This window comes from Onychomys torridus, chromosome 12, assembly GCF_903995425.1.
Source record: "Onychomys torridus chromosome 12, mOncTor1.1, whole genome shotgun sequence".
Taxonomy (NCBI): domain Eukaryota; kingdom Metazoa; phylum Chordata; class Mammalia; order Rodentia; family Cricetidae; genus Onychomys; species Onychomys torridus.
The window spans coordinates 24,249,555-24,265,287 of NC_050454.1; the positions used below are offsets into that span (position 1 = coordinate 24,249,555).

General features: G+C 43.0%; 1 protein-coding gene across 1 annotated transcript in view; it reads left to right on the forward strand.

Annotated features, from left to right (window-relative positions):
* The window catches only part of Cfap44 (cilia and flagella associated protein 44), a 95,043-nt gene extending 81,338 nt beyond the window's left edge, over positions 1-13,705 (forward strand). Inside the window, exons 29-35 of the mRNA XM_036203287.1 lie at positions 51-161; positions 2,943-3,073; positions 4,260-4,376; positions 5,261-5,462; positions 9,444-9,604; positions 10,622-10,756; positions 11,918-13,705. Coding sequence (XP_036059180.1) covers positions 51-161; positions 2,943-3,073; positions 4,260-4,376; positions 5,261-5,462; positions 9,444-9,604; positions 10,622-10,756; positions 11,918-12,109 — 1,049 coding nt within the window. The 3' untranslated portion in view covers positions 12,110-13,705. The remainder of the gene's footprint in view (positions 1-50; positions 162-2,942; positions 3,074-4,259; positions 4,377-5,260; positions 5,463-9,443; positions 9,605-10,621; positions 10,757-11,917) is intronic.
* Positions 13,706-15,733: the final 2,028 nt, after the last annotated feature.

The window sequence follows — 15,733 nt, forward strand, 5'->3', positions numbered from 1 at the left end:
TTTGGTGCTACAGGGTCTGCTTTGCTGACGAGGTCCTCCTCTCTCCTTAGATGAAGATGAAGAGAGTGAGGAATCCAGCGAAGAAGAGTCCAGCCTGGAGAGTGATGAGGATGAATCGGGATCTGAAGACGATGTTTTTGATGACTCTATCTGCCCAACCAGTAAGTGAGGCAGAGCCTTGTGCTCGCTGTATAGTGGGGATGTGGGCTATCAATGCAGAGGTGGCCCCTTTCTAGTCATCTGCTCTCTGGTAATAAAATTTAAGAAAAGAATGGGTTAAAATGTATGAAGCAAAGCCTATAATCCTTTGGGAAGGCTCTCTGGGAGGAGTATTATCTAATCCTTTAGACAGGTTTTTATTAGTAACAAATTAATTTATGGTAACCAACTGATGGTTCAGAGATATTGTGCATTATTAGCAAATTAATTGTATAGGTAAATGCCAGATTGTACTTTATACACACACAAAACCAAAACAAAACAAAATCCAATATTTTCTATTTTACAAACTCACTCAAATTTTCTATTTCAAAACTGCAAGGAGAGTCCATACCAGCTTCCTGGAAATTGTTGGTAATTTCTTTCTTTTCTTTTCTTTTCTTTTCTTTTTTTTTTTTTTTTGGTTTAATTACTGAAACATCCCAGAGCAGTTACATCAACATCCTTACAATCTCAGTAATTCAGTGGAGAAAAATCAATATTATTTTGTTTGTACTTTGATTTTCCAGACATTTAAAACAAAGTTTTCCTCAAAATTTAGAAGTTTCATTTCAAATAAAGCTAAAATCTTGTTTTTGATTATGAAGACAAGAGTCTTTTTTCTTCCTTTCTTTCTTTTTGGCTTTTGGAGACTGAGTTTCTCTTTGTAACCTTGCCTGTTTTAGAACTTGCTCTGTAGACCAGGCTGGCCTCGAACTCACAGAGAACCTCCTGCCTCTGCCTCCCAAGTGCTGGGATTAAAGGTGTGCACCACCACCACCCAGTTGACAAGAGCCTTATATAAAAATTCCGGTATTTATGAATGGAATAAAGACCTTGTAAGTCACTTTGTTACCGTGCAGTGGGATTACAGGGATTGAACACCACACAGCCAGTTTAATTGCTGAGCTGGCCTGAAACAAGGGCTCCCAAATCCTGCTGGGCTGTTCTATTTTGTGGTTTGGGGCGTCAGCCTTAAGCTTTAATTCATGCTAGGCTAGCACTCTGCCACTGAGCTACATTCCCAACTGTTAGGTTTTTGAGACTGAGTCTTACTTTGTAGCTTAGCCTGCCCTTGAATTTACAGCCCTTGTTACTCCATCTCCCTAATGCTAGGATTACAGGCATGTGTCACCCACACACAGTTCTATTTCAGTATTCTAACTTCACATTGATAGGGAACAGTATCAGCTCAGAACCCCGCAAAGGCCTGATATTGACTCAGGATCCCCAAGACCAAGTCCTCAGCACAACGGAGATTTATTTGCCCCAGAAGGACAAAGAACAGGGACTAATAGACAGAGAAAGAAATAGAGTATGAGGGGTAAGGGGAAGGGAACAAGGGAAGAGGGACAGGGGAAAGTGGCCAGGGGTATTTGTCCTGGAATAGGACAAAGGACTGTCTCTAAATAGAGAAGAGACAGATGTGGCCCATAAGCTAATGGCAGTTTATAAAGACACAAGGGGAAACCCTGTGTTAGGATGCGGTTTTTAATTTTAATTGGGCACATTAATTAAGCGAGTCAAATAGTCAGCTTCAAGAGGAGCAAGTGGCCAAATAAGGGACTAGGCCTTGGTGATCAGCTTTAGGAATGTAATCTAACGGTTTTCACCAAGGCAGAGGGAATGGCGGAGAAGGGCAAGGTCTGCCAGAGCCAGCTTGCCATGAGTCCCTTCACACATGTCCATCCATCCTTTGGTGTGTAAATGTGGTGTCAGCATAATACCGCTCCAATAAAAGCATGCACTTGCAGCCCATTCCATCCCCCACAGATTTCATCGTATCACTTCCCTTAGAAGGCAGGTTTTCATCTACAAAGTAGGGACAATCGGGGCTTCAGAGATGGCCTGGTGGGCAAAATGCTTGCCAAAAAAGTGCCAGGACCTGAGTTTGAATTCCCAGAACCCACATAAGCTGGACAGGGTAGCAGAAACATGAGAACCCCAGACACCCACAGGTCAGTTAGGCTAGTGAATTTACAGGGAAACAAGAGACCTGTCCCAAACAAAGTGGGGGGTGGGGGGCATTGCTGTGTGAGAAAACTTTTCCTGGGGAGATGCAACACGCGTCTACTCACCCCAGACAGGGAACCTAGGACAGACCAAAGTATGGACACCACTGCAGTCCAGTTTGGTGAACCAATGAGTTTTATTGGAGTTCCAGGAATATGGGTGTCAGCTCACAAAAGCTGGGAACTTAGAGCACACTGCATAGCCTGCAGGCAGATCAACAAATTGGAGAGTGTCCCTTCCAAGTGACTTAGTTGGTCCAAACCTCTTCTAGGCAGCTCAGTTGGTCTCTGCTTCTTCCAGGCAGCTGGTCTGGTCTTGGTCTTTTTTGCAGCCTGGCTTGTCTGAGAGTCTTTTCTGCAGCTCATTTTCTTTACTCTGGCAGGGAGGGGCCTAGTGAATCTGGTCAGTTTCAGGGACTTCCTAAAGCTGTTTTGAATTGCTTCATCACTGCTTCAGGAACTTCCCCAAAGGGCAGGATGTTTCTATCTTGGAGGAAACTGTTGCACAACATACAATGCCTCTGAGGTTGTTCTTTAACCTCTACATGCTTAAACACACACACACACACACACACACACACACACACACACACACACACACACTCCCTTGCAGGGTCTAGTGTGGATCTGTGAATAGCTGATATTGATTCTGAATCTCTGAGCTCCACGTTCCTAGTGCGACCACGGTCCCCATCCAACAGGGCTGCCTTCCAATTTTCACTCTCTTTCCAGACTGTGATGCGAATCTGTTTGAACTGGCCCTCCAACTTCGAGAGAAAAGGCTAGACATCGAGGAAGCCTTAGTGGAAGAAAAGAAAATTGTTGACAACCTGAAAAAAGAATATGATACATGCTCCAAAAAAGTATGGGGTCTACCACTTGTTTGTTCTCTAACATGCCACCCACCCTCCTCTATCATAGGTGTGACATTGCTAGGCCTTCTCAGAGGAGGAATACATCAGATGTTATCTACAGCTTTCCCTCTATATCACAAGTGTGCAGTATGGCAGGGCCATTGCTCTTTGGATGGTTGCTTTTTCTTTTTTACTTTTCTCTTTTTTTTCTTTTTCTTTTGTTTTTTCCAGATAGGGTTTCTCTGTGTAGCTTTGGTGCCTGTCCTAGATCTTGCTCTGTAGCCCAGGCTGGCCTGGAACTCACAGAGATCCACCTGCCTCTGCCTCCTGAGTGCTGAGATTAAAGGTGTGCGCCACCACCGCCCGGCTGCTTTTTCTTTATGTCGCTCATTTGTCTCAACTTTTTTGATGACATAATTCTATAAGCAATACATATAGAACATATTACATAATAAATGCATGTGGATTTATAGATAACACTCAGGGAATATTGGTTATGAAGCATTCTCAGAAAGGAGATGAAGATAAGTAAGAACAGAAACTCTGGCATTTGCTCTCTGGACTCTTTGGGGCCAGCGCCTTGTGTGCTGGAGGTCCCACAGCTAAGCTTCTGGAGCTTTATTACCCTCTCCTTTTTCTTCTTTCTCTCTTAGGTATTCTTGTTTAGCATAATGTCGCTCAACTTGATTCACACTTAGATTTTTAAATGGATTTTTTTTTTCTGTATATGAAAATGTTCAGGAACATTGTTGGGGTTTTTAGGAGATGATGAATATGCTTTGGGAACGCTGTAGCTTCATGCTTTAAAACACCTTCTTATTAAGTTTCTTTGGGTCATTGTTACAACAACAAATCTTCTACCATTCTGACAAAGAGATCATGTCAAAGGCTGCTTTTCATACAGAAAATAAGAGAGAGGGAGACATTTTTTTTTTTTTTTTTTTTTTTTTTTTTTTTTTACTTCTTGTTTATAATGCTTTTTACAGTTCTCCAACTCAGGAATGACTTGATAGAGAATGTGCATCCTAACTGGGCAGGAAGGAAATAACACACATTTCTGGGCTGCAGTGTAGACTCAGATCTTGGGTCATAGTCCCCCAAAGCACACCCTGTGTCCATTGTGCCTTCATTTACCACCTTGGATATATACCCTGTCACTGAAGCGTGTCGATATGTCTCACATGGCTTTGTTCAGGTCAAAGTTGTGGCGACAAATCTGAATGCAGCTGAGGAGGCCCTGGAGGCTTATCAGCGAGAGAAACAGCAGAGACTAAATGAGCTGCTGGTTGTTATTCCTCTCAAGCTCCACCAGGTGACACCCCCAACCCCCAACCCCCTAACTCCCCCAAAGAAGTAGTGCCACACCTCAGCTTTTCCAGAGAAAGATTCATGCCTCAGCAGTGATGTCCCATGTCACTTGGTGGGAGGATTCTGCCCGCAGAATGGCATCCCTAACTCTTCTTACCCATTCAGACTGCTAACTAACAAAAACCACCAAAACACGCACGCTTCCCTGGCCCATAGTCATTTCACCAGACTAGTCATTTCAGATCTGGAGAAATGATGTAAGAATGAAACGGCTGGAGGGTGAGATGTTGGGTCTTGCGCACAGCTCCCGTTCCACCCATCTTTAGTCAGCTGTGAACCAGTGAGCAGAAGGAAGCCGCCTTCATGTCATTAATAAGGGCGGTCGGGACAAGACGGAAATACTCTCTTTTTTTACAATCTCCGTTGATTTCCACTGTTTACTTGAATTACATCTTAGTTAAACTGTGGAAATTCTTATCAATGAGAAAGAAAGGCTTGCCGTAGACTCTTGCCATGTTAGAAGAGGCCATTCTTAAGGGGGCAAGAAGTACTCCAAGAAATCAGTTTATTGGTATTTTGTGTGACTGGCTGAGCTCTTGGTAACAGTTTGTTATGTCTTCCTTGAAATGTTTGCCCCATTGTTATGAAGTAGAAATCAGGCAAGACCTGTTCCGAAACTTTGCTGTCCCCAGAGAAATCCTATGTGGCTCAAGGATTTGCAACTTCCTGTTTACCAGATGGCTGCCTCTAGGGGCAAGAAAGAGAAGCCCCAGTGTGAGGCGTTTTAAGCAACAGGGCAGAGAAGAAAGGATTCCTACCGCCTTGCCTTCAGCCTGGACTTTGTCTGCTTTGGTTCTGATTTCCATGTGCTCTGTTCTGTATTTGTAGATAGAGTATGTGATATTTGGGGAGGTTCCTAACGACCTTTCTGGGACCTTGGTCTTCTCTAACCACTCCCTGGGGCGGCTGCAAGAGCGAATCGTACAGCTCCAGGAGGAAAATGCCAAGCAGCAGAAACTTAACCGGGAATGCAGGGAGAGGCGGAAGCTACTCATCAGGGAGAAGAGAGAGATGGCGAAAACCATCCACAGTGAGTAGCTCAGCGGCCCATGGACCGCTAGGAACACCGGGACAAAAGGGAACTAGCAGGTGACTGATTTCCAGCTTGGAAAACAGCAACCACAGACCCAGCACCCCCCGAGAGGAAACCAAATGCCCCTCACTTCTTGTTTGAAAGGGAAGCGACGTTGGCATGCACCCTCTTTTTCTCTGTGAATGAGAAAAATCCAGAACAATGTGACCATCCCCGTTGTACCTATAACCATGCTTCAGATAGAGCAAAGCCCCTATTCTTTCTAGTACTATGCGCTGCTCCTCCGGGACTGACCACCTGGTACAGCTGCATACATGCCAACGTATTCTCACGTAGTATGGGAAACTACCTGGCATGTTTCTATGATGATACTCAGAGCCTGTGGTGGACTTTTCATGTGTGTGTGTGTGTGTGTGTGTGTGTGTGTGTGTGTGTGTGTGTGTGTGTGTGTGTGTGTGTTTTATTCATATTGCTTCATGTAATTTATTCTGTTTAGCTGACAGTGTGTAGTATCCCACTGTATGAATATTAACATATTTACTTCTCCAGCCCCTGTTTGATGAGCATTTGGTTATTTCTAACTTTTCATCATCCCAGTAAGCCTTTTGAACATGATTCCTTATGCATGTATAAAGGGTCTCTGGGTTCTAAGAGCATTTGAAATATTGTCAGAACTGCTCCCAGACTGACTGAGCCCAGGTGTCCCCCACAAAGCAGTGTGTAAGAGATGCCTGGTCTTTGTTTGTTTCTTTCAGGTTCTAATTTTTTTTTCACAGTTTCCCCATGACACATGGACACATTTGGATGTCCAAATATACTTCACTGTGTTTTTTAGTCACATTTCTTTTGAGAGATTGAACATTTTCACACACACTTACTTGCCATTCTTTTTTTTTAGTTTGGTTTGGTTTGGTTTTTCAAAAGAGGGTTTCTCTGTGTAACAGCCCTGGCTGTCCTGGATCTAACTCTGTAGACCAGGCTGGCCTCGAACTCACAGAGATCCCCCTGCCTCTGCCTCCCGAGTGCTGGGATTAAAGGCGTGCGCCACCACACCTGGCCATTTGCCATTTGCCATTCTTCTGCTCCTTTCTGTGACATCTGTTATGTCTTTTGCTCCTTTTTCATTTGCTTTTTAAAAAATTGATTTTAGGGAATTCTAAAGATTTTAGTCTATTGTGTGTTCTCATTGGGTCAACTTTTTTTTTTTTCCACTTTATATTAAAGTGAAAAAAGGCATGAAATCAATATGGTAAATTTATCTATTTATGATGTACACTTAGCATGTGTCTTTTTAAGAAATTCCTTCTTAAAGATAAGTTTTGGCTGGGAGTAGTAATCCCTCGGGAGGCAGAGGCAGGTGGAGCTCTGTGAGTTCAAGGCCAGCCTGGTCTACAGAGTGACTTCCAGGACAGCCCAGGCTACATAGTGAAACCCTTTTTTGAAAAAATAAAATAAAATAAAAACCAAAAAAAAAGAGATAAGTTTTGATCCAGCAATTCCTCTATGGGATAAGTATTCAAGAGAAATGAAATCAGTATGTTAACGAGCTCTCTGCATACCTGTGCGCAGTATAGCACTGTGTGTAAGAGCCAAGCTACAGAATAAACCCAAGAGTTCTATCAGCAGATGAGTGGACAAAGAAAATATGCTTCTAATCATAACAAAATATCAGTAGCCTTAAAAAAAGACACTGTGATTTTATAACAGTATAGATGAATCTGGAGGGCACCGTGCTAAGCAAAACAAGCCAGGCACTGAAAAATAAAACACCATATGATTTTACTAATAAGTGGTTTATAAAAAAAAATGTTGAACTTGTTAGGAGTGGTGGCACACACCTGCCACCTCAACTTTTAGAAAACTACCACAAATTTGTTAGCAGCCTGGGCTACATAATGAGGCCCTGCCTCAAAAAACATCAGTAAAACTCTAAATCACAGAATAGAGTCGGATGGTTAGTAGAGGCCTGTTGGATGGGATGGGGGTGGGGGAGATGTTGGTTACGTGCTTGCTACAGAATTTCAGGGAAGCAAGAGAAATAGACTCAGAGGTATTCTTCTATAAACCACATGGTGACTAGTTTACAACAACAGATTGTATTCCTTAAAATTGCTAAGAGAATAGATTTTAGGGGTTAGAGAAATGTTTCAGAGTTTAAAAAACACTGACTGTTCTTCCAGAGGACCTGGGTTCAATTCCCAGCACCCACATGGCAGCTCACAACTCTCTGTAACTCTCATTCTAGGGGATCTGACACCCTCACACAGACATGTATGTAGGCAAAACACCAATGTACAAAAAATAAAAATAAATAAATCATAAAAAGAGAATAGATTTTAAGTGTTCTAGATACACAGACACACACACACACACATACATACACAGACAGACAGACAGACAGACACACACACACACACACACACACACACACACGGCAGGATGGGGGATGAACTTATGAAGTAATATATTTAATTACCTCAGTTTGACCCTTCTACAAATTACATTTCAGAATGGCATGCTATACATAATAAATGTATATACTTTTTGGTCAGGGTTTTTTTAACTTTTTTTTTTTTTTTTTTAGTTTCCTCTATTGTTAATATTACTTACATTGTGTTTGTAATCTACCTAAAATTAAGGTGGTGTGTAATGTAACTTGTGTAATAGGAAGGTAGGAAGATAGTCTTTTTTTTTTTTTTTTTTTTTAAAGACAGGGTTTTTCTGTGTAACAGCCCTGGCTATCCTTGAACTTGTAGCCCAGGCTGGCCTTAAACTCATAGAGATCAGCTTGTGTCTGCCTCCTGAGTGCTGGGATTAAAGGCCTGTGCCACCATGCCTGACAATAATCATCTTTTTAAAATACTTTTTAAAATAATGTTTGGTATGTGGAATTTATATGTACATTATCAAGTATCAAAACAAAATGAATACAATAAATGTACCTCCCAACTTAACGTTACCAGCATTGTAGTACCTGCCTGTGAGAGATGCATTCTCTGGTTTTTCCTTACCCAGAGAGGAATTGCCAATTACACTGTAATTACACTACAATCACACTATTGCCAATTGTGTGTTCAGTATTGCATTTCTTTAAAAACAATAAGAAAACAATACACACATTTACATGTATTCCTAGTTAGTACATTAATTTAGAACCCTGTAAAACTATTGTATTTTATGTAGCTTTTGGAAAAGACTCTTGACCATTATTTTCCGAGATTAGATGAGGAGTGGAGCAAAGGAGAAGAGGGGTGGGGCGTGGCACAGGGGTGGGGCGGAGCAAAGGAGAAGAGGGGTGGGGCGTGGCACAGGGGTGGGGCGGAGCAAAGGAGAAGAGATGTGGGGCGTGGCACAGGGGTGGGGCGGAGCAAAGGAGAAGAGGGGTGGGGCGTGGCACAGGGGTGGGGCGGAGCAGACCAGGCGAGTCTTGAGCAGGACCTTAAGGACTTTCTGTAACATTTGCTTGGAGTGCAACAGAACGTTCTACAAAGTGCCTGCTCCATTCTTTTTTTTTTTTTTTTTTCTCGAGACAAGGTTTCTTTGTGTATTTTTGGTGCCTGTCCTGGATCTCACAGAGACCCTCGTGGCTCTGCCTCCGGAGTGCTGGGATTAAAAGTATGCACCATCACCGCCCGGCACCTGCTCCATTTTTAATTGTAGATTCTGTAAATGTCAATTAGAACAATCAGACACTTAATAATGCAGTTGGACCCTGTCAGTAGTTACGGAGGGACCGAGATGGGAGTGCACAGCCCACTCAGGGAAAAGGAGTCCATTTCACACCGTATTTTGAAAATGAAGAAGGCTGTCTGAGAACCAGCATTTTAAGTAAGAAAAGCAGCAAGCAAACAGGGGAAAATCAGTTGGTAACAAAAAATCTTTCCGGTTTTGCAAAAGCGGTTCCTTGGCGTTTCCTAGCAACTGCTCTGTTCATTTACTAACTAACGGTTGGAGACTGAGACAGTGATGGTCTTTCAGAAATGGAAGAAACAGTCCGTGAGCTGATGATCAGCAAGTTTGGCCGAGTGATCGATCTGGAAGCCCTCCAGACACTCTCCGTGAACACAACACTCGAAGAACTGAAGATCAAAAAGCTTCGAAAGGAACTCTCAAATGCCAAGGAACTAAGGATGTGGGAGGTGAGAAGGGCTGGGGCCGTCTTCGTTGGCTGCATTTCTGGGAATTAGGAAATCCTGGGGAGGCTTAAGTGGCTCCTGGGAACTGTCTAGGCAGCACCTATGGGCCTGTATCACTTATTATTATTATTATTATTATTATTATTATTATTATTATTATTTTAATATTCCTGACTATTCTGGAACTGGCTTTGTAGACCAGGCTGGCCTCCAACTCACAGAGATCCTCCTGCCTCTGCCTCCTGAGTGCTGGGATTAAAGGCATGCACCACCACCGCCCGGCTCCTGTCTCACTTCTTTACTGGAGAGTCTTGTCTATCTGGAAGAGACAGCAGCAGAATCGGATTTTAGAGTGTAGGTTGGATATGTAATGTGTGATGTGTTACAGTGGATATGCGCTCATGGTTTTGGACATGGTACATTGTTCTCTGAGAATCCTGTTGCTCTACTGAATAGCTTTGGCCTGCTGCTCCTATTTGAAAAAGAGAAAACACATTTAGGGACTGGGGTTGTAGCTAAGTGATGACAGTACTTGCTTAGCCAGTACAAGATCCTGGGTTCGATCCTCAGCACAGTTAAATAGATTACACTTCTATAGTTATTTGTACGTGCATACACCAGCATCATCGTAGTGCATCTGTGGAAGGCGACTCGCAGAAGTGGATTCTCACCTTCCACCAAGTGGGTCCTAGCGATGGCTTTCAAGTCATTAGGCGTGGGCAGCAAGTGTTTTACCATTTTCTTTAATCAAACCAGACTCAATGCAGTGTTTCTGTTTACATTTTCATACTGGCTTCAGATTATATTTTCATGTACACATAGTGTTCCGGTCGCATGATTGGTTCTAAATTCACTTGTTTTCCTAGTCTTAAGTGTCCACCCAAGGCCTGATACCTGCTTGGCAAATCCTCTACTGCAGAGCTACGTGCCGGTGACGGCTTTGGTAGAACTAGACACCCGTTTTTTCTTTCTTTCCTGACCTAGACACTCAGCCCGTGTCCCACCTTCCTTCCCTGGCAGGAAAAGATCGCCCAGGTGCGCTGGGAGCTAATGATGAAGACAAAAGAACACACCAAGAAGCTTCACCAGATGAATGATCTGTGCATCGAGAAGAAGAAACTTGATTCCAGGTTGAACACACTCCAGAACCAGCAGGTGTGTTCCTTTCCTTCTGGTCCTTTGCAGAACCCAAGGTCCCGCCAAGCACTGGCATTTAAACAGATCTTCCAGGCCATCTATTCCTGGATGCTGACTCAGTATTAGCCACGTGAGAGTGGCTTCCTAGGGGGGGGGACTAGCTTTGTCAAATGCCTCTTGTGTGTCACGATATGAGTATATGAGTACTCATCTATAGTTTTTACTTTGATCTTGGAGAGGGAAGATTATTTAAGCATAACTAATAATACCAAGGTGCTCCCTGAAATTGGTTGGTGTCAGGGTCCATTTTCAATATGCTCATTTGCCTTGATGGGAAGTAGGTGTCTTGAACTGTGTAGCCATATGTGTTACCTCATGAAATACTTGCTATTTGTTTTGAGTGTTTCAACTTGTTGTTATGGAATCCACATTGAGCCTGAGGGTGTGCTTACTACACAGTCTTGTCCTCTAGAGGCCCAGCATCTTCAATAGCATCTGCAAAAACATTTTCTTTAAGCATCCTGGAAATAATTTAAACCAGGTGTTTTCAGATTATGGTCCCCTGAGGAACAGCAACTACATCAGCTGGGAACTTGTTCCGAATGTAAGATGAGATTACAGACAGAGAAAACCCTAGGCCACGAGGGTTGCACAGGGGAGCTGATATGTTTTTATTGTAAGCGAAGTTTATATAGTCTTATTTGTAAGATTGCAGAAAATTGCAGATTTTCAGCCAGGGGAGAAGAACGGCCGTGCCCTAAGGTCACGTGGGCTTCCAGTTTATGCAGAGTTCATTGCTATTTTAAACACTTTCATTTGCAATATCTGTAAAAAGAATGTTGCCTCTACACAGGCAACTTTCACAACAGATTTTAACTGTACTAGAATTCCTGACTTTCGGCTGGTAAGAGTCAACTAGACCCCAGTGTGAAGGACTTCTCTCCCATCTCGAGTCCCTTGAATCTTCCTTTGTGTCTTGCCTCAGTCCCACTGATGAGCTCTCCAAGTCTGAAGGACTGATAAGATAGTTTAAAGCACTTCTGAAGCAGGCTTGAATTTTAAAAGTTGTCTGAAGGCACACGTTTTAAGAGTGAGATTTTAGTAGAGAAGTTAAAGTCTCCTGAAGAGGCAATCACCGTTTAAATGGACTGTAAGAAAGGTATTTTTCCCCCCAAACAGGGAAATGCCTTCCAGGGCCCTCGGAAAGCAGATACACTGGCAAGACAGAGGGTCACCGAGCTGGTCCAAAGCCAGTCAGAAAAGATCTTGGCCTTAAAGGAGGAGATTGCCCTTCTGCGGAAGAAAGGGGGGCTCATCCTCCCGCCCATCACGTCCACGCAGGAGAACGAAATGAAGTCCATGGATGCTTAAACTCACTGTCTTCTCATTTCCCACTCAAGAGCTGTGGCAGAACTCACCAGGTCTACTTCCTATCACCCACAAAAATCCTCTCATTTAAAGTGAACCGTAGGGAGAGCGTAAAAAAGCACCCTGCCAAGTGAATTAACACTATTTTTCCATGTTAGAAAGAGCTGTGACATTTGACATGTAATTATGGCTGTGTGAAGACAGGATAGGCGGTTCCAGCCCAAGTTGAGCAATGAAGAAGGTTAAATCTCATAATTTAAGAAGGCAGCTGCTATATATTGTGTCCTCAGAATCATCTGTTTTTCTGGTATTCTGAATATTTAGCCACTGGCAAGAAAAACTATTATTCAGCAATCAGTGAGAAAACTCCCTTTTCTTAGTCCTTGGATCTTTAGAAAATAAACTGTTTGTGTTAAATAGTCTGTGAAAGGACATAAAAGAAAAAAAAGGCAAACCATCTTGGCAATAATAACTTAGAATAAGAAATGCAAATGTGAATGTTGTTATTGTTGACTTCATAAAGCAGTTATTTGAGGGCTCGGGATTGAGGAAATGCAGACAGACACAGTTTAAACAGCTCGCTTTGGGTTGGCAGAGGCAGCTTCCTGAATCACCCACCGTTTCTGCAGACTCCTCAATTCTGAGGCTCACATTTTCCAAAATAAGTAAGGGACACTTTTCTCTAGGCTCTTTGCAACTCCAGCGGAATTCTCCATAACTCCCCTCTAGCTTTCCCATGCCCTGTGCCTTCTGCTGGGGTTCACTTGAGCCATGACTGGCTTGGATCTAGGTGAGGAAGGGATGAATTCGATTTCCATCTCTCTGAGGGACTAATTCTAGCAGCCAGTTTTGACTATGTGTGACATTTTCAACTCGAGTATACTTTCCGCCTCACGAAGGGTTGATTGAAATTCATGGCTGCACCCCTTGCAGAATGGTCTGACACTTGACGTCCTTCCAGTAGTGACACTTTGGAGTCCCAGGTGTATTGTTTGCACCTGCATGAATGGTAAACCTCTGCTGGTAGAGGGTGTACTACAGAACCTTTCCCAGTTTGTATACTGCACATCTGTGAGCACAATTGTCAGCAATGTAGACAGACACATCTGTGCCTTTCCACAGTGTCAGAATGTATTGAATAATAGTATATTCACAAGCTGCATCAGTTTTATGGGCTACAATTTACCAAGTAGTCTCAATAGTCTCAGAAGTTTCCTCCCTAGCTGCCTGTTGACATTTGTAGACTTTGGCAATACTCTTACTTACTAATGTTAGATCTCAGATCACAGGTTACATTTCATACAGTAATGCCTACAGATAGCTCCAAAGAAGTTAGAGGCCAAGGAGCTCAAAGGGGCCTTACTACAGGCAGCAAGGGAGCAAACATGGATGCAGAGAGTCATTGCAAGTGGTCAGATATAGAAGCCAGTTGGAAGCCAAGCTCAGATGAACCAAGTCATGTGATCCAGTCCAGTGAGCCATCTGGCAATAACTTTGAGTTTTGACCCCAGTAAAGTGGTTCTCAACCCATGGTTTGTGACCCCTCTGGCAAAGCTCTATCTCCAAAAATATTTATATTACAGTTTGTAATAGTAGCAAAATTACAGTTATAAAGAGCAATGAAAATAATTATATGAGTGGGGTCACCACAATATGAGGAACTGTATTAAAGGACCACAGCATTAGGAAGGTTGAGAACCACTGACCTCACAGCTGAAATGCTGGACCTTTGATGCAGGACTCAGGACTGGGTCCACATGGACCAATGTCAGCTATCTAGAATGGCCTGCCCCTACAATGAAGCCTCCCGAATGCTTTGTATCTCAATAGGCTGTGTCACACTTTCTGGGTCCAGATGACTGGTCAAAGCCTGCTGACATCACAGTGTCAGGTATCCTTCTTTTTATGGTGCCCGGGTGAGGGTTGAGGTGTATCCAGTAAGCTCTCTCTGGCCCAGTTTTTCTGATATAATTTTAATACATCCATGTTTCTCCCTACATGTTCCCCGTCTACTTCGGTAAGCTGGTAGACAGTACCATTTTACTTGAAAGGATAAGTTAACTTACCAGTCAGTTCCCTGTGGTTCCCATTAGACACAGTAGTGTCCGTGTGTCATGACGTCATTCTTCCTCTGGATTTCTACTGATGTAAAAGGGGGCAACTCGGGCGAAGGCCACCCAGAAGCCATTGCTTCACACAATATGGAGGAGTGTGAAGCAACCTGATCTCTACACCCAGCTATGTGTGTCTTTTTTAATTAAAGCAAACAAGTACTAACTACAGCATTCATTGCTTTTTAATGCATAAAAAAAATCTGCTTCAAAGCTTAGCTTTAAAAGTGCATCATCTTACCCAAAGAGGGTTTGTGGGGCTCAAGAATCTGGTCTCAGATCATCTGGGTGTCTCTGGTTAGGCTCTGGAAATTTGATAAACAGGATCCTAGAAAGGCTGGGGAGTCTGAAGGGATGCATACCAGAAGCAGGTTGTCTCGTGTTGGTTTTAGTGGAGTTCACCAAAGCCCACTTTGAAAATTAGTTTAGCTCATGAAGAAGTAAAAAGCAAAATAAGGTTTTTTTAAAAAATAGGCTTCCAACAGTCTGGTAGGTGAAGTACAGCTCAGATTAGAGCTGGATTAGCAAAGACTCTGAACATTAGCTCTGTCCACTACTCTCCTGCAAGGGACCTGGAAGGCTTCTCTACCAGTCTCTTCCAGGATTACACCACCACATTCCTATAATTTCTGTGTTCTTTACAGTCATCTCAATAAATATTTTGAAAGTATTGCCTTGCTAAAAACCATGCTGCAGTTTGAGGAAGGATCTTGTTTATGGGAAATGGATGTGAGTCTACAGGACAGGTGCAGTACTTCTTCTGGCCAGCAGATGGTGGACTCATCCCAAACAATCAGACTGAAGGCGTTTTCCTCGGGGTTCTTAGGATCCTGTTACCAAATTCTTTGAGTAGAAGAGAGTTTGATACAACTCTTTAAGATTAACAGTGCCAGGCAGCATTTCAACTCTTCATTTTCCTGAAACACACAATCCCTCCCCACACACTGAACACTTGAAATGTGTGAAGACTTGCACTGAAATTTTCAATTTTCAATTAGGTCCAGTTACACACACACACACACACACACACACACACACACACACACACACACCCCTGCTACCTACCTTTGGATGGTCTTTTGGTGGAACAACACTAAAAATATGTTGGTTTGAAATGAGTCAACTCCTCCAGCCAGGTAACTCTAGAAAGAAGAGGAGGGAATCCACTGAGGACCACATGTTCATGTGGAGCACAGCACTAAACTAAATGGTATTTTGGAGGCAATATTTGGACTTTTACACACACACACACACACACACACACACACACACACACACACACACAATCACGCCTGCACGCACACATACTCATGCATGCACGCACACACTCACTCACACATCCCTACATAAGAAGGATTAGCTTCATTCCTGCAATAGACAGACACTCACCTCCAGTCCAGTCAGAGAGCAGCGAACCTGCTTCTCTTTGTAAGTATATTTCCTCTTGGAGTAAACAGTTACAAATGTCATTTTGCATGAGTCCAAACACAACCTTCATTGTTTAAAAAGACAAAAA